Source organism: Natator depressus, chromosome 1 (assembly GCF_965152275.1).
Source record: "Natator depressus isolate rNatDep1 chromosome 1, rNatDep2.hap1, whole genome shotgun sequence".
In the NCBI taxonomy this organism is placed as follows: Eukaryota; Metazoa; Chordata; order Testudines; family Cheloniidae; genus Natator; species Natator depressus.
This window is the reverse complement of record NC_134234.1, coordinates 164594819-164616746: the sequence shown is the minus strand read 5'-3', so window position 1 is coordinate 164616746 and position 21928 is coordinate 164594819. Positions and strand designations below refer to the sequence as shown.

General features: G+C 40.2%; 1 protein-coding gene across 3 annotated transcripts in view; it reads right to left on the bottom strand.

Annotated features, from left to right (window-relative positions):
- Nucleotides 1-21928, bottom strand: part of GRIK1 (glutamate ionotropic receptor kainate type subunit 1) — a 236900-nt gene that overhangs the window by 68597 nt on the left and 146375 nt on the right. For all 3 annotated transcript variants that reach the window (XM_074970925.1, XM_074970916.1, XM_074970909.1), the window contains exons 5-7: nucleotides 15762-15815; nucleotides 13245-13418; nucleotides 8514-8657 (exon numbers count right to left, since the gene is read on the bottom strand). In XM_074970925.1, the coding sequence (XP_074827026.1) occupies nucleotides 8514-8657; nucleotides 13245-13418; nucleotides 15762-15815 (372 nt within the window). The remainder of the gene's footprint in view (nucleotides 1-8513; nucleotides 8658-13244; nucleotides 13419-15761; nucleotides 15816-21928) is intronic.

Sequence of the window (21928 nt, the reverse complement as noted above, 5' to 3'; positions counted from 1 at the left end):
AGCTGTGAATCACAATCATGCTTCTGAAGTGCAGATGCAAGCAAAAGATAAAGATCATTGCATTGTATAATCTCATCATGTTGGTACTGAGTCCAGTTGCTGTCCTCCTGGGATTTTCAGGCTTGCATATGTCCATGGAGAGGTGGATACATTATTATTTATACTGTGGTAGCATCTGGAAGCCCAACTCAGGATCCCCATTTTGCTAGGGACTCTACAAACACAGGCAAAAAGACAGTCCCTGCTCCAAAGAGTTTACAGTTCATCGATTCCCAAGCCAGAAGGGACCAGAATGATCTAGTCTAACTTCCTTTATAACACAGGCCAGAGAACTTCCCCCAAAATAATTCCTAGAGCACATCTTTTAGAAAAACATCCAATCTTGATTTTAAAATTGCCAGTCATGGAGAAGCCATCACAGTCCTTGGTAAGTGGTTCCAATGACTAATTACCCTCACTGCCAAAAATTTATATTTCCAGTCTGAATTGGTCTAGTTTCAACTTCCCACCACTGGATTGTGTTAGAACTTGTTCACTAGATTGAAGAGCTCATTATTAAATATTTGTTTCCCATGTAGATACTTACAGACTGTAATGAAGTCACCCCTTAATCTTCTCTTTTTAAGCTAAATAGACAGCTCCTTGTGTCTATCACTGTCACTATAAAGCATGTTTTCTAATCCTTTCATCATTCTTGTGGCTCTTCTCTGAGCCCTCTCCAGTTTATCTTGAATTGTGGGCACCAGAACTGGATACAATATTTTAGCAGCAGTTGCACAAATGCCAAATAGAGAGGTAAAATAACATCTCTACTCCTACTTGAGATTTCCCTGTTTAGGCATCCCAGGATACATTAATGCTTTTGGCCACAGCACCAAGCTGATTATCCACCACAACCCCCAAGTCTTTTTTAGAGTCACTACTTCCCAGGCTAGAGTCCCCCAATCTGTAAGTAATGGCCTACATATTGTTTGCTTGCGCCCTTCATCAAGGCATCCAGATCTCTCTGAATCAGTGACTTGTTCTCTTCATTATTTACCACTCCTCCAATTTTTATGTCACCTGCAGACTTGATCAGTGATTTTATGTTTTCTTCTTAATAAAAATGTTAAATAGCGTAGGGCCAAGAACCAATCCCTGAGGGATCCCACTGGAAACACACCCACTTGACAATGATTCCCCATTTACAATTTCATTTTGGGATCTATCAGTTAGCCAGTTTTTAATCTATTTAATGTGTGCTATGTTAATTTTATATTATTCTAGTTTTGTTCTCAAAATGTTGTGTGGTACCAAGTCAAACACTTTATGAAAGTCTATTATATCAATATGATTACTTTTATTGACCAAACTTGTAATCTCATTAAAAAAATCAAGTTAGTTTGACAGGATCTATTTTCCACAAACCCATGATTTGCATTAATTACATTACCCTCCTTTAATTCTATACAATGTAAGTACATTAGGAATTTAGTGAAATTCTGCCTTATTCATATATCTACAGTAGGATGAGTCAGAATCTACCAGTCTTCTTTGGATCCAGAAAGAACCTAGAATAAATTCTTCCAGGTTTTCCTGAAGTGAAACTAGTATGATGGGACTTAATACTACCAGACCTTTTTCTTTGTCGGTGGGTTAGAAAGATACCTGCAAAAAGAAGTCCAGGGACTTCTTTGGAGTCTGAGGAAAAAACCCTTTATTACTGTTACAGCCCACTTGTCTTAAATAAATCAGCCCAAAAATCAAAGAAATCCCTCTTCTAATCTCAGAGATAAGAAGGCTCTTGTGCTTGCAGGCATTCATTGTGTTTGGGCTAAACTTTTCTCAAAGGGAGTCCTGGGGCATATTTTGGGGGAAGAATTATTACAGATCTGTTGAGCCTGAAGTTTGAAATAAATGCAATTATACTATAATAAATGATAATAATAATATAATATAATATCAAAGTTGGTAGTCTCTGGAGTGACCCAGTGTATCTGTATTGTTGATTTCTAGGGTCCTGAGTCTAAATAAGGAGATTGTTCAGTTCAGAAGAATCCTCAACAGATTTTTCTAATGATTTTTGAAATAATTTAGTGCCATCAGACTAGATTATTCCTTGATCTAGAGTTTGTATTTAAAGCTCTTAAACACAGATTTCTTCTAGCTAATAGTCCTTGAGGAAAATCTTGTTATAGAATGGGGTAAATGAAAGTTCAGGGTGTAAATGCTTCAAATTTCTTTTAATCTTTATTTGGAGGTTTCTGATTTGTAGAAGAGGGATTTCCTAAAGCCTCTCAAAAAGATGCAACACAAACAACAGCTAGGACTGTCACAGCCTCCCATGTCATGTAGGATATTAGCCACTCCTGCTTTGTTATCATCTAGAGATTGATCTCTGGACCTTCAGAGCTAAAACTTGAAACTTGCCTTCCTTCCTCCCACTACCTTGCACTGGAAAACAGCAGCGGGCTTGTGAGAGACATTGTCTTCTGTGGGAGGAGATTTCCTGGCGTGGAACCAAGAAGCAACTTTGTGCTGAAAACCAGGCTGTTGGTGATATGGACAGGCTGGGGCATGAAGGTCTCCTGCTTGGATAAGGATGGGCATGGAGAGGTCTGTCTTCTGTAGCTGGGAGTGGGAGGAATTGGAAAGTAGGGTGGTGTTGGTCAAACAGGTAGAGAGAGAGAAAGAGGGGAACCAAATTAACTCAACCTTCTTTGCAGGGCCAGATTAACTCTCCTGTGGGCCCAGGGCTATTAGATTTTGTGGCACGTCTCTGCAGCCCCTGGGGGAAGGGGGGCAGCAGGTCTCTGTGCGCTGCCCAAGCCTGCAAGCGCCGCCCCATCTCTCCCATTGGCCGGGAACCATGGGAGATGTGCTAGCAGCCGTGCTCTTCCAGGAGTGACATGGGGCTATGGCAGGCAGGCAGCCTGGAGATCGCTGCCTGTTATTTATTTTTGCGGGGCCCCCTATGCCAGGGCCCCCCTTGAGCCAGGGCCCTGCGCTGCAGCCCTTAAAGCCCCAGCCTTTATCTGGCCCTGCTTCTTTCGAATGTCGTCTCCTCTTCCTCTCTCTCTCCTTTTCTAATGTGCACACCACCATATCTAGGAGCTAGATACAAAAGTAATGGCCACATTATATATGCCAGAAAATTACTGAATTTCTCTCTCCAATTTAAGCAACCTTTTCCATAGAAATCGTGGTGACTGTTTCCATCAGAAACGTTGCTAGCCATTATAATACTCGTCTTAGGGTGCCTACTTTGTGCCTCTGAAAATCTCCCCTTTTGGATCTGAAGGAATTATTTATTTTTAGATCAATGAAATATTTTGCAGCACCTGCCCCATCCATAGGAATAAAGAGGTTTTTCTCTTACTGTTACTAGTTTTCAGCAAGAATGGAGCACACTGTGTTGGAGGGCGGGGCAGAAAAATCTATTGTATTTATCTGTTTAGGTTTTATTAGCTTAAGAGGATACTTTACTGATTTGCTGTTTCTTAACAAGTGGAGTCTGTTTCTGAAGTTTTTTTGTTCAAGTATAGCTACTTTCAAATCTGTTATAGAATGTCCAGGAAGATTGAAGTGTTCTCCTGCTGGCTTTTGTATGTTACCATTCCTAATGTCCGATTTGTGTCCATTTATTCTTTTATGTAGGGAGTGTCCAGTTTGGCCAATGTACATGGCAGAGGGGCATTGCTGGCACATGATGGCATATATAACATTAGTAGACGTGTAGGTGAATGAGCCCATGATGGTGTGGCTGATGTTGTTGGGTCCTCTGATGGTGTCGCTAGAATAGATATGGGGTAGATATAGCTGTACTTGAACTAGAAGTAGCCATACTTGAACAAAAAAACTTCAGAAACAGGCTTCAAAGAGAAACTGCAGAACTAAAATTCATTTGCAAATTTAACACTATTAATTTGGGCTTGAATAGGGACTGGGAGTGGCTGGCTCATTACAAAAGCAGCTGTGCCTCTCCTGGAATTGATCACCTCCTCATCAATTATTGGGAGTGGACTACATCCACCCTGATCGAATTGGCCCTGTCAACACTGGTTCTCCACTTGTGAGGTAACTCCCTTCTCTTCATGGGTCAGTATATAATGCCTGCATCGGTAATTTTCACTCCATGCATCTGAAGAAGTGTTTTTTTACCCGCGAAAGCTTATTCTCAAATAAATCTGTTAGTCTTTAAGGTGCCACCGGACTCCTTGTCATATTAACACAGTAATTCATACTCACTCACGGCTTTTGGCTTTTTAGGTAGGCATATATTCAGATTAACATAAATAAGGGGCCAAATTCTGTCCTCAGATATGCTGCTCATGAGGAAACCCATTCATGCACATCTGAGGAGAAGATGTGGCTCGAACTCTGATTTCCAACAGAATACTGATAGACTGAAAAATTTTTAATTTGCCCAGCTGCTGAGAGAAGCAGAAGCCCAGGTGCTCTACAGGTCAGAGGATTTCCACCTTTATTCTCTCCACTGATATGTCAGAACAAATTAAATTACTGAAAATCTTTACTGTGTCTAAAAGCAAAATTCAAATAAAGACATGGCGTTACCAAGGTGTATGCTAAACTTCGCCAACCATAGAACTTGTTGTTTTCCACCTTTGTCTGTACATCCTCTACTTCAATTGCAGGACAGGTATCTTGTCTTCATACCTGTCTATAAAATTGTTCAGACTGTTGGTATTATACAAATAATCAACAATTAAAACTAAACCGCACTTAGGAAAATAAAATGGACACAACTGTTATGCAGCTACTTGACTTTTTTTTACTGTGATTTGGCTTGCTCCCTAATTTGAACAATTCCCCTATCCTGGCTGGGCCGCCTAGTTCTTCGCATGAATTAGTGAGGTCCTAGTGTATTTACAATTTAATTTTAAACACCTGTTGTGTCCTCCTTTGTGAAATTGATTACTGCCTTAGTTCTTATCAATTCATTTTCATAATGTACTTTTTGGCTAGCCCAGAAAACATGAAGATAAGAGTCTTGAAGTGCATAAATCAGTGTTTTACTGACCCATGAAAGAAATTATCCATGAAACTATCAGTAATTAACTCACATATCTCATTCCCTGCAAGAAGCCAGCTCTCCATGATAAATGTGACCATAGAATTGCTTAACATATTAAACCCTGAACTGGATCTGCTGAGAGACTTCCACTGCTTTTGGTCAAAGTTTTAAGATGTTTTCAAAGCTTATGATCCAGGCTATTTATACTATGTGCTAAAAGTCCTCCAATGTGTGCAGCAGAGCATCATTGAATTATGAAACAGAATTCATTGATTACAAAGTCACTTTTCAGTTCCATTGTAAAAATGTACCGCAAAGTCAGACTATAACTACTACCTTATTTGAATTTAAGGTATAATATCCTCTGCATGCAAACTTCCACCCAGTGGGAGTGCGGGACAACAAGCCCAGAAACACTTCAGAGACAAATGAATTAGAAGGTCTATGGAGTCTAAGGAACTGATTTACACTTAAAACTTACTTTGGCACAGCTATGCTGCCAATCGCGCCCCCAGCAACCCCCAGAGTAAACGCAGCTGACAGAAGAGTGTTTTTATTGGCATAGCTAATGTCATTTGGAGAAGTGGTGGTGTTAACACTGGCAGAACAACTCCTGTTGGCATATGCTGCATCTACATTAGGGGGCTCTGTTGAGGTAGGCTCAGTAGTGTAGATATAGCCTAAGATGAGGTTTGTGAGGATGGGAAGAGTGATGGTTGAAGCAACTCTTAGGCCTGACTTAGACGCTTAGGGCTTGTCTACATGGTGGGGTGATGCACTCTATGGGTATGTGATTTTTAAACTGTGCAGATGTGTTATGCATTAATTGGTCCATGTATCCTGCTGGTACACTTTAGCATAGTGCTATTTGAAACAGTACTACATTAAAGCATACTAGGGATCCGTTAGTGTGCACCAGCAGGATCTACACAGACCAATTAATGTGCAACACTTTCGTACAGTTTAGAAATCACACCCCAGAAGAATGCATTACCTTACTGTGTAGACAAGCCCTAGATTGAGATCAACAGTGTCTTAACAGAAGCTCCTGCTTTCGTCAAGTGAATATGTGGGAGAGGGAGATTACATTTGCTATAGACATTTTTCTTGGAGCTAGTTTTCTGTCATGAATAGCTGCGGGAAGAGTAGAGCATGGGCAGGGAGCTGCTGTAGGGTTTCAAAGCTCTGCAGGGCTGCCTGCTCCACCTGTAAGACTCCCCTGATCTCACAAGTACTATGGCCCTTACTGCCACAGGCTGCCCCCTACAACAGCCTCACAGTCTCACCTTCTGCTCTCCTCTCTTACAGTCCCCGCAGGAGAGGACCTGCCATGCAGCAGTTTTAAACCCCACTGGAGTGAGGCACTTTGCTCAATGGAACTTCCAAATGCTGCAGGGCATCCACAGCCTCCTGCAAGCTCTTCGGGTCACTAAACGTAGTGTGGGCTTCTTTCTGCTACTGTACACCCCTTCTGCTACAGCTCCCCTCCTGGGGAGTCCTATGCAGTTCAAGAGGTGCTGCATGCCTCCTCTCCTCTTGCACTGTGAGTAAAGCTCATGGCAGTATCCTCACCCCTTCCCCATCAAATTTTTTAAATACGGTCCCTGGGGCAGGGGTTGCTCTGGTCCTTATCCTTTTTAAAGGCAGAAGTTTGGAGGGAGGTACAGGAAATCTACAGAACTTCCCTTGTGGGGAAAACATAGGAAAAATAGGCAAGAAAAAGAGGGCAGGAAGGTAAAATGGTTGTCAGTACAGCAAAAGAGCAGAAGAACCAATGCTTTGGGAACCTGTGCAGCTGCATAATCAAATGATAGGTAGGGACCTACCTATGACAATCCTTGAAGGAAAGAGCCCTCAAAGATTCTGAGAAGCTTTCTGTATCTTGTCTATGTACCTTCATGTTCTGGCTGCAACTTGCTTCCAGAGAGATTCTTGATCTCAGTAACATGCCACATCATGCCAGCTACTGTATATTGTATCCCTCAGCCAGCCAGTTCTGTTCCACTTACACAATGCAACATGGGTATAGCTTTGATAGGAATTACAGCTCTCTGAATGAAGGCAGAATTAGGCTCCAAATGTGGGATGCGGGGAAAAGGAATGAACAACCACTTCTGACTGCTGCCTCCATGCAACCTTTCCTTTGCAGGAAGAAGAGTTCTGATTTTTACTAATGAGATTCTGTCAATGTTCCTTCACCACTCTGAACTCTAGGGTACAGGTATAGGGACTTGCATGAAAGACCCCCTAAGCTTATTCTTACCAGCTTAGGATAAAAACTTCCTCAAGGTACAAACTTTGCCTCGTCCTTGAACCCTATGCTGCCACCACCAAGCGTGTTAAACAAAGAACAGGGAAAGAGCCCACTTGGAGACGTCTTCCCCCCAAAATATCTCCCCACGTTCTACGCCCCCTTTCCTGGGGAAGGCTTGATAAAAATCCTCACCAATTTGCATAGGTGAACACAGACCCAAACCCTTGGATCTTAAGAACAATATAAAAAGGAATCAGGATCTTAAAAGAAGAATTTTAATTAAAGAAAAAGTAAAAGAATCACCTCTGTAAAATCAGGATGGTAAATACCTTACAGGGTAATCAGATTCAAAACATAGAGAATCCCTCTAGGCAACACCTTAAGTTACAAAAAGACACAAAAACAGGAATATACATTCCATTCAGCACAGCTTATTTACCAGCCATTTAAACAAAAAGAAATCTAACGCATTTTTAGCTAGATTACTTACTAATTTAACAGAAGTTCTGAAGAGCATTCCTGACCTGGTCCCAGCAAAAGCATCACACAGACAGACAGACCCTTTGTTCCCCCCCCCACCTCCAGCTTTGAAAGTATCTTATCTCCTCATTGGTCATTTTGGTCAGGTGCCAACGAGGTTATCTTAGCTTCTTAACCCTTTACAGGTGAAAGGGTTTTGCCTCTGGCCAGGAGGGATTTTATAGCACTGTGGACAGAAAGGTGGTTACCCTTCCCTTTATATTTATGACAGATTCAATAATGTAAAATAAATTTGTGAGAGAGTAGAAGCACTTCACCCATTTGACAAGTGGGGAATCAGCCTGACAACGGTGGTCAAACAAGTGCAGAGCTATGGAATCTGCTTACAAAGGTTCACCCCAGTTTCTACAATGGTAGCACATGGTTCTTCCATAATTTGATTACTGCCTAGCGCAATTTAGTGAATGATGAGTACCCCAACTCCATAATAAATATAAATCAAGAAAAAACCACGGGAAGTCGCATGGGAAACTTGATCGTGCCTGGAGTTTCTTGCTAATTTTTTAAGATGGGATAAAGTTGCCATTGAAATGCAGGCAGCAGCCTTGTGTTTGTAAACCAAAGCTCCTAAAGGAGGAAAACAAGATAGAAATGGATAGTCTAACAATAGAAATCAGAACATACAATATGTTCCATAGTGGCACCCAGTGCAATAAAGAACAAAGAGAGGATTACGCTGGCTGTAAGCAGATGGTGTACACTTGCCTCTTTTATCAGATTCATAAATCTGGGTCCAAAACGCCATGGCTTGTGTCTGTGGCACTGCAGGGAGCTGACAGTCATTTGGGAGGCACGCTGGGAGGCCACTGCTACCATGTAAACAGCATCATACATCAGAGCTGCTTCAGTCTGCATGAAAAACAGAAGGGGGTTCATTAATTTGCATCTTTCTTCCCTCTCCCCTTTTGTCATCTCAGAACGAACATCCTATTCTACTCATGAGAGATTAGGCTACTTCTTTTCTGCGACTCTCATGTGAGTCCAAAGTTAAAACAAGAGACAGGACTTGTTTCTTATGCCTTGTGTTAATTTGTGCTACCAGGTATTGCTGAGCAAAATATTTAACAATCAGATGGAAGAGAAAGGAAGAGTGGTCTAGTGGTTAAGGCACGGGAATGAAGAGATTCACATTTTATTCCTGTCTCTGCTGTAGATTTCCTGTGTGATACCGGGGAAGTCATTTGGGGTGGAATTTTCACAAGTGCATCAGGCAAGATTTTGAAAAGACTAAGTGATTTAGGAGCCTCAGTCTCATTTTCAGAAGTGCCTTAAAGTCTGATTTTTAAAGGTATTTGGGTGCCTAAAGATGCAGAGACTTGCCTAGTGAGATTTTCAAAAGTGCAGTCAATCCCACTAGTTACTTCTCTATTTTCAGGTGCCTAAATACCTTTAAAATCTGTCCTTTAGGCACTTAGGCTTTTAGGCTCCTAAGTCTCATTAAAAGTCTATAGGATTTAGGAGCTTAAGTGTTTAGTCACTTTTGAAAATGGGACTTTGGCATTTTTGAAAACTTTACCTGAAGTGTTACTGCAAGTCAATGGGAGTTGTGTCACTGAGGAGTTTTTGAAAATCCCACTCTTAATCTCGGCCTCAGTGATCCCTTTATATAAAAGGGGGATAATTTTTACTCACCTCACGGGGATGTTGTCAGAATTAATTCATTAATATGCTACATTATTTATTATAAATATACTGACTAATTCAGAAGTAAATTTGGGCCTAAGAAAAAGCTAATGACTTTGCAGATGAGAAACTGGACTCATTTATATGAACTACATAGCTAAACCATTTTTTATTCTTTATCCCTGGTGTTCCTTTGGGAAATTAACAGATCTGATTCTTTGTCTGTTTCATTTACCTAAGTAAATTATAATGGCATCAGTCTTTTCAGCACTGAAGGCTTTTGCTGGCAATCAAATGTGATCTGAATGTACTTGCTAATCTTCATATACTGCAGATGAGGAATCACTCCTGACACCCCTGGTCAGGCTCTGCACAAAACAAGGCTCCCACAATCAAAAATGTTATAAATGGCGAGATGCACTGCAGGAGACAATAGCAGCTGTACTGTGGGCCAAGCGTCTTTAAAAGTTCCAAACAGATCCTGTTGACTAAGATCCTAATCCAAAGCCCCATGAAGTCAAGGGAAAGACTCTCGTTAACTTCAATAGACTTTGGATCAGGCTTGAAATTAGGCTGACTAGGGCAAATTCATCTAGGGTTTGACTCTATTTCACTGGAGTTACACTCAGGATGAATTGGGCCTAGAGAGTTTGAGAATTTCTGGTGGAAATGCTTCACAGCAGATCTCAGTTTTTATCACTATAATGGTCAGACCGTACCATTACTTCAAAATAAGATGCATATATCGTTTGTCAATGGCAGCATTGTCTGTGTTGGTACTGTTGGGTATGGAGCTGGAAAAGGTTGATCAAAGTTCACTGCTTTATAATTGTTAATATTCATCCATCTTGCTGTGTGACATTGAGCCAGTCACTTTACCTCTCTGACTCTACTTCCCCTTGATTCTTTGTTCATTTCTCTATTTAATGCGCAATCATGTGGCTGCACTGAGGAATGAGAGGGCACCTTGCTTCACTGCATGAGCCACCCATTCTGTAGGTAGCTGTGCAGGGGGAACAGAAACCTCTGTGGGATCACGACATCTCCCGCATGGTGCACGTGGTCAGGAGAGAGTGGAGAATGGCTCTGCGCTGGCCAGCCTAGCTGCCCAAGTGCACTGGGAGATGTATGCTGTGCCAGATATAGAGCTACTACTTATCTACTGGAGCAACCAAGTGGCAGATTGTGACATAATCCCAATAATCACCCCAGGTACATTCCAGGAAATGCAATTTGATTGGGGAAAGGCCATACTGCTGTGAGGGTTGGTAAAATATGGCAATGGATTGTTGGTAAGAATCTGGTCCAGTGTTACAGCAATGCAAATCATCACCCTCTGATGGTAGTTGATGGCCTATGTGAAATAAGTTGGTTTGTTCTTCTTCAATTTTTAATTTTTTCAATGAAAAGGCCAAACATTGTGTTGGCATGGAGACTGCAACTGCTTTCTCACCACTAGTAGCCAGCGCTGTTACACTATCCTGCCAGGGTAGTGCAAGCTTCAACTGCTGCCCGGGCTAAACCTGTTCTCTGGCTTGACAAATTAACTTAGTAGGCCTGTCAACTGCCTGCCATTCACTTAAAAATACAACCACATGGAAAAGTCATAAAAACCAAATCGGGGTGTGCATTGCTTGGGTGTTATAGACATGGCTATGACCTCATGGACACTAATCAAAAAGTGACAGTTTTATGCAGGTTTCACAGTTCAGAAATGATTGTGATCATCACATCATTTTACCAGCCATTTCTGGTTGGCTAGCCTGAGATCTATGCTTTTCCCAGAAGATCTCAAAGCATCTGTGTCGTTAAAGCCATTCCAGACCTTCTTGAGTAGCCTGAAGAGCAGAACACATCAGAAATTCTGTGTAGTGAACTGTCTTGAGTGTTTCCATGTAACTTTTGCCCTTAGTATGGGTTTTTCTACAAAAAAACGATAGCGTCCTACCTCTTCTACAATGGTTAGGCGAAATAGGGTAAATCAGGGGCAGAGATTCAGCCTTTGAATTTCTCATTATTTTGATTTTAATATTTTATTTAGATGATTGCACAGAAATCCAGGTATCTCATTGTGAGAATCTTTCCATTTTCCCCACACCATGCAAATACCATTTTGTGAACTAGAAGGGACAAATCTTGCATTAATATTAGAAAGTTTAATCATTCTCCTGATAATATGTAACTTGTCAACTCCTCACTGTCTAATGAATTACAGCAGTCATTGGCAATCCCTTGAGGCTGAGGATGATCTCTTTCACAGGTTATATGTTCCATGAGTCCTTGGAGATGACTGAGGAATCCCATCCTTGGGCCACAGGCTTGTGGGCACACATTGCAGGTGGTGCTGGAAGACAGGGTTGGGCCTTCATTGCTGCGTGATAGTCTTTCCTTTCTTACAGCAGTATTGTAGGTCTCTACCAAACTAAATAAGTGAACTTGCTATGAATGTTTAAAGTAAGCACAGCTGATTAGTAACCTTGTCTGTTTATATTGTCTCAAGACATCTGAGCAAATCTGGACATATGGAAAAGGAAGGTTCTGCCTAATAAAAGAGGAGATCTAAACTCTGTCTTATACCATCCTGCAATCAGATCTGTGTGGGTGAATGGCTCTGCCTGCACGTATCCTATTGCAGGACTGGGGCCTTACATTGTAAATTCCTAGGGGCAGAGACACTATCTACTCCATCTTGTATATTGCTGTAAGGACGCTATCAAAGAATTTTTTCAAATTTTTGCTGAAGATAGTTGATCTGGGAAAGTCTCTGTAATGATTAGTGTGTTTCAGAATGACACCAGGAAACATTTTGTAATAAAGTCTGGTTCCATACTGCATCCCACATCATTCAATTCATGTTAAGAATGTTATCAGATGCTGGAAAACAATGCCAAAATCCAGAACCGTGTTCATCAGACTTAATCAATTCAATTGTTTCTATTTTTTCTTTTGATCCTTTGAAGGGGCACACTCCCCCTGCCCCCATTTCCAACAAGATGATACCTTTCACTTATCTCTAAATTACATCTTCAAAGCCAGAGTGCTGCTGTAGATGATCGGAATGGAGAAAGAAGGCACTTTTCCAATTTAAAAATGCTATTACCTGCCTACGCATACAGTATCTTTCCTTGTAGATTACTAATACTATAGCTCTCTGGAAGTTTTTATCTCCTCTTATATTCATCAAATTCTGAACTTTCCTAGAAAAATGAGACTGCTGCAGTGCATTTGACAAGAGAGAGATAAATGATAAGCGCAAAGCACCTTGTCAGAGTGCTTTGTAACTCATCTTTTCACGTGAGTGTCACTGGTTGTCACATGGCTAACTTCAGCATTGGTTAAAGGAACAAATTCACTACCATGCTCAAGAAAAGCAATAAATAAATAATTAATTAATTAATTTAAAAATGCGTCTTTACCTCTGTGGATTCTCTTCCAACATTTGGAAAATGGAGTAGGTGGAAAAGCAAACGGGAAACTTCTACATCTGCTTAAACTTGGTTAAACTTTTGACAGTGCACACTGAATTCTATCCTATATTCCTACTCATGTGAATATTCCCATTAACTATTTATGTAAGTAAGAGCTGCAGTAGTTGGCCCATAATGCTTGGGGAGATGTTGGACACTAAATTACACCTCAATTTTGTTTCTTTAGTGTCTTCCTTTGCTGTCCCTTGCTTTCTTCCCCTCTACTGATCCAGATAAATATGGGGAATTAAGAAAAAAACATCTGTGTTTATCCTTGGATTGGAATAGAATTGGAAAGGCCTCTATAGCCATCTGCTACAAGTCCATGCTGTGGTTATTCACTTACTGTCATCATGCCATCCAGGAGGCCAGTTTCTGGTTTGGGCGGTGCCTGCAGTCGTTCCATCGACCACTTTTCAATAACTGATGTAACCTGTGGATTGTCAATGTTGAGCAGGCGAAAGCCTGTCATGTTTACTCCACTATATCTGTAGGGTTCCAGATCTAATGCAAATAGATCCTAAATCATCATTTAAAAAACAAAAAACAAAACACATTTTCAAGATGCTGTATCATTTTTAGAGCAAACTATTTGTCAGTTACAATCAAAGACTCTTGAAGTGTATACAATTTTTTGTCATTTTCAATCAAATGCTCATATATTTTTTTCCATTGTATCTCTTCCCTCCGCACTCCTGCAAACAATAGTGACAACATTTGTGAATAGGCTTTTTTTACAAATCTCATACCTGGTTTGTTGGAACATAAAAATCAGTTCCCCACAACAGCACTATTCTACAAGAAAGCTGCACTTCAATATCTGGTTTTGATTTATCAGTCCTCTCATAATGCTACAGCTATCACAAACCAACATGAAGAATTGGTTGTCCAAAATTAAGTATACTTCTCAATCCTGGGAATGAAGATTCCCGATGTAGAGAGTAATACAATTTTATGACTTGCGAACCCCATTTTTCTCCTGCCTTGCCAGCTACAGGTAACTTGCTGTCAGTGTCTAATGTATGTGTCAGGCCAGTGCAGAGTAACTCCATGTGCATTAGACACTTGAAGTTTTCAGGGCAGGAAAAGAATGAGTATTGTAAGTGACATAATTCCATGATACTTTTCAAAACTAATGTTCTGCAATGAAAATGTGAGATGTGCTTGCTAGAGCTGGTTTGCATTTCAGAACAAAATCTTGCCGGTATCAGCAGACCAGTGAAGCAACAAATGATCAGGTCATGGCTGTGTACTGTTATCACCCTTAAAGTGTCAACATTTACAACATCACAGCAATTCCTTGCTCTGAGTGTAGGGGATATACAGCACTGCCTCAGATATTGTAGCATGCCAACTGTCTGGTAAGTGTTGACTTTTTAAAGTTGAATTTACTAATCTTTGACAAAGGAGGGAAGCCCACATCCAGTCTTAAAATGTGGTGTGTATTTTTGGGGGAGATTAGAGTGAGTTGCATGGGAAGTTTTTCAAGATCCTGTTTGAAGTTCTAAACATTCAGGGCAAGATGTGTATTTGGCATCCCGATGGAGTGACTTCAAGAGTCAGGATGGATTTCATTTCAACATAAATGTTTATGTGATACAAAGAAATAACCAAGTTTTTATCCATAGGAAGTGGCATGCACCCGACACTGTAGGCTGTGTGCCACTAATCTGCGTTCTCTCCTTTGCCTGCGGTTTAAAATGAAAACGGATCTCAATCTTAGATTTCAAAGAATAAATGTGTGATATATTTACTGAAAATTCAAATATTCATATAATAAAGGAAATATGAGGGCTCTTCTTCTGTAAGCCTGAAACATTCTTGTAGTTTCATGTTTTTGTTTCCTTATTAAATAAAACTTTTTTAGCCATAGGTTTTATTTGTCAAACACTTGGTGTCACAGAGCACACACCAGCCTAATCCACCACAGCTGCTGACCTGCTTCTGAAGGACCTTGCCTATCTTCTAGTTGCAGCACAGCTGACAAACGCGGAGCAGAGGGTGTAGAAAGAGAATAATGTTATAGGCCCTGATTCAGCAAAGTATGTTGGCATGTGCTTGATCCCCATTAAGTTGGACCTAAACACATGCTTAAAGTCAGGCAGGTGCTCAAGTTCTTTCCTGAGTAAGGACTGATTTAAGCATGAGCTTAAAGGCTTTGCTGAATTGTGGCTTTAACATGGACTGTGCAGAACAAGAGATGGGGCTTCATCTAGAACATAAAAAGGAAAGGAGTACTTATGGCACCTTAGAGACTAACAAATTTATTAGAGCATAAGCTTTCGTGAGCTACAGCTCACTTCACGAAAGCTTATGCTCTAATAAATTGGTTAGTCTCTAAGGTGCCACAAGTACTCCTTTTCTTTTTACGGATACAGACTAACATGGCTGCTACTCTGAAATCTAGAACATAGCAACTCAACCCCAAATGGGGAAGTTTGGATTTGCTCCAAACTTGAATTTCTGGTCTCAGGCCCACATCTGTAATGGGCTAACTCAAAACCCTATCCTAACACCCCCCTCCTCTGCCAAATCTGAACTTAATTATTTGGACTCATCTCTTCACACAGCACTTCCTCAAATGTGATTTTGTTAATGGGCATTTCATTTTAATTATTTTTGTGGAGCACAGTAAGAATTAGTGGGGGAAAGTGTAGGCCAGTGCTGCCAATTTTGACAGATTCTTCAGGACATCTCCACCACAAAATACTGGCTCCTGCAGTAATAATAATACTCAGTAATTTTCTCGTGTTTTTCATCTGTAGTAGCGACACTCAAAACTTAGAGGGAGATGCAAGATTTCAGCTGCCTTCACTGAAATAGGAGAAGCAATGTTATCAGAAAAACTCTCAGTATTTCTTACCAGTGTTGTAAAAAAGTAGTGATAATATTCGGTCATCATTCCCATGGAAAGAATCTGTTGAAAAAGAAAGTCAAAGGGTGAAACTGATGTTCTAAATAAGAAATAGCCTGAGTTGACCTTGTAGTAGGGGCTTTCAGTGATTAAGGTTATTTCACTGTCTTTTGAAGAGCACAGGATGAACTTGGAACTATAGAATGCAGTTTACATTGACTACAATGAAAACTGCACTTTTCTTAAGAAGCAACATATGTGATTTTTGATTAAAACTAAAGATTTTCATTACCTCTCCTCAAGAAAGAGAACAAAGATTGAAAAAGTTTAGGGAAGGGAAAATAGGCTTGATATTTGGAATGTGGGGGTGATGTTAAAACAAGTGTGTTGCTGTTTAGTCTGGAATGGAGATGCCTCGGAGGGAATGTGATTGAGGCATACTAAATGAAGGGGAGAAAATACTGATTTGACATTGCTTAGAATGGGAGAAAAATACACTCAGTGAATGTGTATGGCAGTAAACTTGACAGACACAAGAAGAAATGATTCTTTAAATAACACACAGTCAACTTGCATTCAATTCTGCAGGAGGTCACCAAAGCAAATAGTGCAAAAAAAAAAATGGATCTGGACTAACTCTCCAAGTGCTAATACAATCTGAAGCTATGCAAACGGCGACAGTGTTTCAGTGGTAATTAAGCTTTGTTTAAACACAAGCTGATTACCTTTGTGAGTTGAGGAAGGAATTCTTTTTCTGCCCATGTGATTAAATTGGTCAACTGGTTAGGGTACATTAGAGGGTGAACACCTTTGTTAGATGGAAATAAGGGAAAACGACATGAAAAATAAGGGACAACTCTTTATTTTAAGAGACTCTTTAGGGAAACACCATTTCCCTTAACATATCACATGTTTTTTCTCTCAAGTGTACATTTCTACTGCCCCCAGCTGTACAATGCAATCATCATAAACTTCAATTTAATGTTTAAAATGGTACTTATTAGTTTTAGTACATTTCAATACATCTTTGTTTTTTTTTAATCAATTCACAAAACTCTTAACATGTACAAGTGAAATTAATTTTAATTTGAAGCTCTGCCTTAACAGAATCAATATTTAGGAGGTTTCTACAATCTCTCCAAATCCGTTTGCAAAAGGAAAATATTCTTTCCACTGCTGCATTTGAGGTACAAATGCACATAAATTCTTCCTAGTATTTCCTTACCTGTGTTTCAAGTGCAAAAACACAGGTCTGGGTTGGAGAACCTTCTGAACATTTAATATCATGTTTTAACAGGCTAAGTCTCAAACAAGAAGCCACATCCATGATTTTTATTTCAGGTGTGAAAATCAGTGCAGTCTTAGGACAATATAAAAGGAGAACTTTCTTTCCTTCTTTCACTTTGTGGTTAAGCTTTTGTTAAAAAGACTAGGTTTCTTCAAGCTGAATTCTACACCGAAAGCAAGGTTTAACGAACAGTGATATTGTTTAGTGTTGCTCTGCAAAGGTTTGATTCAACCTTTCCTTACTCATGTGGCAAATCAATGAAATAAAAGAGCTAAAGGACATCCCATAAAATATCGGAGGGGTTCTCACCCTAGTGCATTACAGGAATGGGGGTAGGGCTATCCTTCCTTTGAGGCTTCAGGAATTGGCTGCTACTGCAGCTATGATACCAAACTAGTGCCTCTCCTAACCTGGAGAATTGGATCATATATAATTAAAATGTTAGTACTGGCCCATGTGTAATGGGATGTTCCACAATCTCAGTTCTATTTCTTTTGCATTTATGTCCACATCCACCCACACAGTACAGTAAAGTAGCTCAAAAGGGCATTTCTTCTCTAGGATTGTGTTGGGAGAACTAACTGTGACATGAGAGCTAGTTTCTCATCTACATCAACGTGGTAGCACAGGCTCAGAATAAACATTATTCAGACCTGTTCTCAGCAAGGCTAACATAAGTGGTATAAATAGTATCTTTAGAATATTTATAATAAATGTTTGTATAGCTGTTTGGCATACCAGGGCTAATAACATTCTTTAACATGCCCAAATTCTCTTGTGTAGACAAGGCCTCTGTATACCAATTGTCTGCTAGTGCAATTCCTTGGTACAAATAGAAAAGAATCTGTACTCCTAAAATTGCTGGTAAATAATAAAAACAGGTCAGCATGCATCCAAGATGGCTGATCCACTTCCAACTGCTAAAAATGAGCCAGAAGTTAAGTATTTCATTTAATCACTTCATTGAATTTATATTTCAGGAGAATTTTTTTTATTTCTTGTGCTAATTTATTACTTGTGAAAGGAGACAGATTGACAGTCCTGGAGACTGATGTCCTTTATATACCATATTTGTGTATGAGAGCAAAAAATGCAAACTTTGCCATGACATCCTCCCAATGTGACCCAGTCTGACTCAGTTCTGGGCCTGAGGTAGTTTCCTCTCTATGCCCATTCAGTCCCTAGTGCTGTATTCCTTTATAAATCCTTTAACTCATTTGGTCCCCCACAAAAAGTCCACAATCTATTTATTTTATTAAGTCAATATAAAAGCAAGAACATATACATTTTCAAAATTTACATATTTACATGAAAATTAATTATTATGTATGGCTTCAATTTAGCCTTGAGAGAGAAAAGCAAACATGAGGCTTTGATGAACGCAGCATTCCCATTCCAGTGTCTAAAAGCAGAAGCGTGAGATGCAATCTGCATAAGACACTGAGGTCCATAAGATACTAAGACATTTAGGCCCAGATCCGCAAAAGGACTCAGGCACTTGAATGAGAAGTTAGTTCAAAATGTAGGTGCCATTGAGATCCTCAAAACCCTGGCTTGGTTGCCACCTAACTCCGTAAACACCTAAAATCCTTTGGTGCCTAAATTTCCCCCTAGGCACCTAAGTTTCTGCCACTGGGCGTGTGCACAATGCCTCACTCTAGGTGCCCAGATGCCTGAGCCCCAGCAGGATCCTCGAACTAGGTGAGATAGATGCTGCCCTGTGTATCTCAACTGTGGGGCTCAATTTGGTAAGCATGCTCTGAGCACTCCTCCTGGATCAGGGCGTACACCAGGCCGGTGATAGTGCCACCGCCTCCTTTATAACTTTTAGCCCAGTGATTGGAGCTCTCATATGGGAGACCTTGGTTCAGTTCCCCTCTCTGCCTGGTGGGGAGAAAGGATTTGAACAGGATTTCCACCTTTCAGAGTGCTCTAACCGCTGACATATGGGATGTTTTGAAGTGGGGCTCCCTCACTCTCTTATTGGAGCTGTTCCACTTTGTATAAATAGTCATTGGAGCAGGGGGAATGGACCCTGGGTCTCCCATCTGAGTGCCCAATCACCAGGCTACGGAATCACTCTCTTTCTGTGGCACAATTGCTATTTAAGCATTTACACAAAGTGCAACAGCTTGAATCTGAAAGATTGACAGGTACCCACATCTGAATATCCCATTGCTCAGTGGAGAGAGCACTCTCCTGAGAGGTGGGAGACGCCTGTTCACATTCTTTCTTCCCATCAGACAGAAGGGGGAAATAAATCCATGTCTCCCAGATCCGGGGTGAGTGCTCTAACTATTGGGCTAAAACTTATAAGATGAGAGATGGCACCACTGCCGCTGCCTCTGGCATTTCTTGCAAAAAATAACTTAGATGCCTAGCTCCAGGAGAGGGCTCATGGCTGGATCTGAAGCAGAAGTAGACATCTCCCTCCAGCCTGCACTTATGCAGCAAACTCCCTGAGAGGGGTGTGGCTTAGAAGAGACCTCTGATTGGCATCTGCTATTGGGTAGCTTAAGTGGGGAGCCATCTAGCATACTAGCTTTTGTGGATGCCATTCTTTGGCACATATTTCTCTCCATACAATGTATAGGGAGCCTGGACTCAAGCTTTGTGGATTCCAGTGATTTTTCTATGCACCCAAAAGTTAGGTAGTGTGATGCTGAGCATTACAACACGTAAATATCTTTATGAATCCAGACGTTAGAGGCAGAATGGAGAGAATAACCTAGTGAACAGTGAACCAGGAGATGATATGAGTAGGAAAATGCTACACTACACAAACCCTTAAAGTACAGTTCCATTTCTGAAAAGTGGATCATCAGATCTTCCCCCTTTGTGTGTTCAGAATGATATTTGTGGACTAGCATTACAAAAATAAGTTTTTATTGCTTTTTAGTCCTTTTAGCCTTGCAGAATCAAAACAACAAAGATGAGCGAGGTAGAATCTGTTCCGTGTCCGTAAACAATTCTGTTGATGCACAAGTTCTAGTCAGTTACACATGTGCAAACCCATTGACAGCAATAGTTTTCCACAGATGTCACTAATGGCTTAATTTGGCTTACAGATATTTATCCCTGGTGATTATACACAAGAAGAAAAGAAACAGATTTGACTTTCAAGATCCCAAGTTGACACTGGAGCTAGAACAAGCATCATTTTACTTGTAAATTGATTCACATTTGAGTCATTAAGATAGAAGGAACATGGAACTCTAGAATGCCCTGTTAATGATACCACTTTTCATAGTAGAAATGCACTTCATAGAAATATTAAATCCCATGTAATTTAATATGAACACCATTGGCAGTATATACAAATACCTACTAACTATAATGATTTCAAAAGTCAGTCTACAAAGCTGCCTTGGATGACAAAGAGTAAATAAGTATTGAGATGGAAAGAGTGAGATCCAGTAGGAATTTTTATCTGCCGAAGTCTGCACCCCAGTCAAATAAGTCCACTGAAGTGAATGGAAAGACTCCCATTGAATTCAGTAGGCTTAGAATCAGGTCTATAACAAAGGATATTAGGTGGACTACCCACAAACAAAGAATTGCAGTCAAGAAATGAAAAAAATAAAGCTTAATCAATTTAATACTTTTTGAATTTAAAAAAATAATGGCATTGCTTTTCAAAGTGAGAGAGTAAATATACATAAATAGCTGAAGTGAGAATTACAGAATGTCAATTTGCAGTGTAACATGCTATACTTTCATAATAATGAATGTGATTTTACTCTTGTTCTATTCAGATTTGGGCCCTGTTGCTGCAAAGAGCTCTGCGTGGTCCGACCCCTCTGCTCACATGGTACTCACTAGGATCTAAATCTTAAGCAGTAATAATCATCACCCCTTGTAGTCATTAAAGATGATAAAACTCGGCAGTTCTATAGCACTTACATACTATAGTGATGTGTTATTAAAAAAACCACCCTGAAATAGACAGCTAAATAGGATGGTTTTCATCCACAATCTCAAAGCACTTTCCAAAGCAAGTAAGCATTATTATCTCCATTTTATGGTTAAATTGGTTCCCAAGTGAACTTCCCAATAAAGGAGAGTGTACTATAATTACTTTTTGGTACTCTTTTTCAACAGTTGTATAGTAATCTTTGTTTGCAAGTAATTGGTTTCTATAATAACTACTACGTTTTATTATTAAAGTGAATGTAGTCCTCGTGAATGGAGCCAATTTATTTCAGTCTTTATTTTCGGGACATATACAATCCAGAAAGCAGTCACTAAAGTTTTCTTATACCATAGCAGTTACTTATGTACTTCCCCTCTGAGCTGAAGGGACCACTTTTGAGGCAAGAGAGCCGTGTAGCCTTTATGTCAGTTCAGTCCTGAATTTCTTTGCAGAGATGGACAACTATTCATAATTATTTAGACTATACGGTCTTTGGGGCAGGGGACCATCTTTTTGTTCAGTGTTTGTACAAAACCTGTCACAATGGGTCCTGGTCCCACTGAGACTCCTATATGTTACTATTGCTAATAATATGGTAGCACCCAAAGGCCCCAGTCACGTTTGGATCCCTTTGTACTAGATCTAATATTTACAGATAGGTAGACATGATCCGTGCCCCAAAGAGAAAGACAGAGCAAGTGACCATAACAAACAAGAGGAAAGACAGAGTTAATGGGAGCCATGAGTGTTATTGTGAGGGGTTAATATCTGGACATCCGCCCACAAGAAACTAGACTCAGACTGCTAATTTCTTTCATGTCCATCTCTGACCAACTATGCAATGAGTGATGAATTTGAATGAATACATTACAGATGAAAGACTCTGCACCCTCCTTGCTAATCCCCTGAGTCATCTAGTCCTGTATAAACCTATTATTTAGGTAAAACCCTTCTTAAGAGAAGGATCACTGGCCA